Genomic DNA, 1,744 nt, shown 5'->3' with positions numbered 1-1,744 from the left:
ATCATATATTATATATTATATGTATTATATATTATATATATTATATATTATATACTATATATTATTTATTATTTATTATTTATTATTTGTTATTGTTTATATAATATAAGGTTTATAATTTATAATTTAGGGTTTAGGGTTTAGGGTTTAGGGTTTAGGGTTTAGGGTTTTTGGGTGTATAGGTACCACACTTTACTGGGACCTGAGGGTTTCCGCAAAGGAATGGATTTATATTTTCAGCGTCACGACGGGCAGGCTGTCACCTGCGACGACTTTAGAAAGGCAATGCAAGACGCAAATAATAAAGATTTTACGCAGTTCGAACGGTGGTACTCACAGGTACTTTATACGCTTTACTAGGGTTTAGGGTTTAGGGTTTAGGGTTTAGGGTTGGGGTTTCGGGTTTAATAGGGTTTAGTAGCGTTTACTAGGGTTTAATGGGGTTTAGTAGAGTTTATGAGGGTTTATTGGGTTTACTAGGGTTTAGGGTTAGGGTTTAGGGTTTACTAGGGTTTACTAGGGTTTATTAGGGTTTACTGGGGTTTACTACGGCATTATATATTTATTGTTTTATCGCACTCTATTATTTATTTCTTTATTCGTTGATTATATATGTAAATATGTAAATATATATTTATATATTTATATATTTATATATTTATATATCTATATATTTATATATTTATATATATTTATATATTTATTTATCTATATATTTATAGTTTTTATTTCGTTATTCTTTAACTATTAATTCCTCTATTTGTTCAATATATATGTATATATATATATATATGTATATGTGTATATATATAATTAATTTATAGTTTTAAACCTTTTACTGTTGATAATTATAGATATCTGAATAACGAATTGATTATGGGGTGTATGTACAGTCAGGTACACCTGAGATAACAGTAAAAGAGCAGCGTTACGACAGCACAAATAAAAAATTTATTTTGCGTCTGCAACAAAAGACTAAACCTTCTGCTGCTCAACCTGATAAAAAACCTCTTGTTATTCCTGTTGCTATTGGATTGCTAGGGAAGACCTCTAAGAAAGATCTGCTGCACCCCCCCACAAAGGTCTGCTCCTGCTGCTGCTGCTGCTGCTGTTGCTGCTGCTGCTGCGGGTTCTTGGGCTGCTGCTGCTGCTTCTGGTGTTGCGGGTCCTTGTGCTGCTGCTACTGCTGCTCTAATTAGGGTTGATTGGGGTTTATTATGTCTTTTTATCAGGGTTTACAGTTTATTAGAGTTTATTAGGGTTTACTAGGGTTTATTAGGGTTTACTAGGGCTTATTAGGGTTTATTAGGGTTTATGATGGTTTATTAGGGTTTACTAGGGTTTATTAGGGTTTATTAGGGTTTATGATGGTTTATTAGGGTTTATTAGGGTTTACTAGGGTTTATGAGGGTTTATTAGGGTTTACTAGGGTTTAGTAAGGTTTATGAGGGTTTATTAGGGTTTATTAGGGTTTATTAGGGTTTACTAGGGTTTACTAGGGTTTATTAGGGTTTATTAGGGTTTAGGGTTTGCGTATATTGCAGGTATTGGAGTTAGTTGAAGAGGAGCAGTTGTTTGAGGTAGAGGGAATTGAAGAAGATTGTGTATTGTCTCTGTTTAGAGGTTTCTCAGCCCCTGTGAAGGTGTCTCCTTTTTATAATGATGAGGAGACAGCGTTCTTAATGTCTTATGATACGGATGCCTTCAGTCGGTGGGAGGCATCGCACTGTCTCTCTACTAAAGT

The 1,744-nt window shown here is 33.9% G+C and overlaps 1 protein-coding gene across 1 annotated transcript; it reads left to right on the top strand.

Moving 5' to 3' along the window:
• Window positions 1–182: 182 nt before the first annotated feature.
• Window positions 183–1,711, top strand: EAH_00067870 (Aminopeptidase N, related; the record flags this gene model as incomplete). Its single annotated transcript, XM_013392406.1, has 2 exons — window positions 183–339; window positions 1,545–1,711. Coding segments are annotated over 2 exons (324 nt in total), but the record flags the coding sequence as incomplete, so codon positions are not given.
• Window positions 1,712–1,744: the final 33 nt, after the last annotated feature.

The sequence above is a fragment of the Eimeria acervulina genome, genomic scaffold (assembly GCF_000499425.1).
Source record: "Eimeria acervulina Houghton genomic scaffold, Eah_scaff2947, whole genome shotgun sequence".
NCBI lineage: Eukaryota > Apicomplexa > Conoidasida > Eucoccidiorida > Eimeriidae > Eimeria > Eimeria acervulina.
Note: the sequence above shows the minus strand (reverse complement) of the source record. Positions and strands in the feature narration are given on the sequence as shown.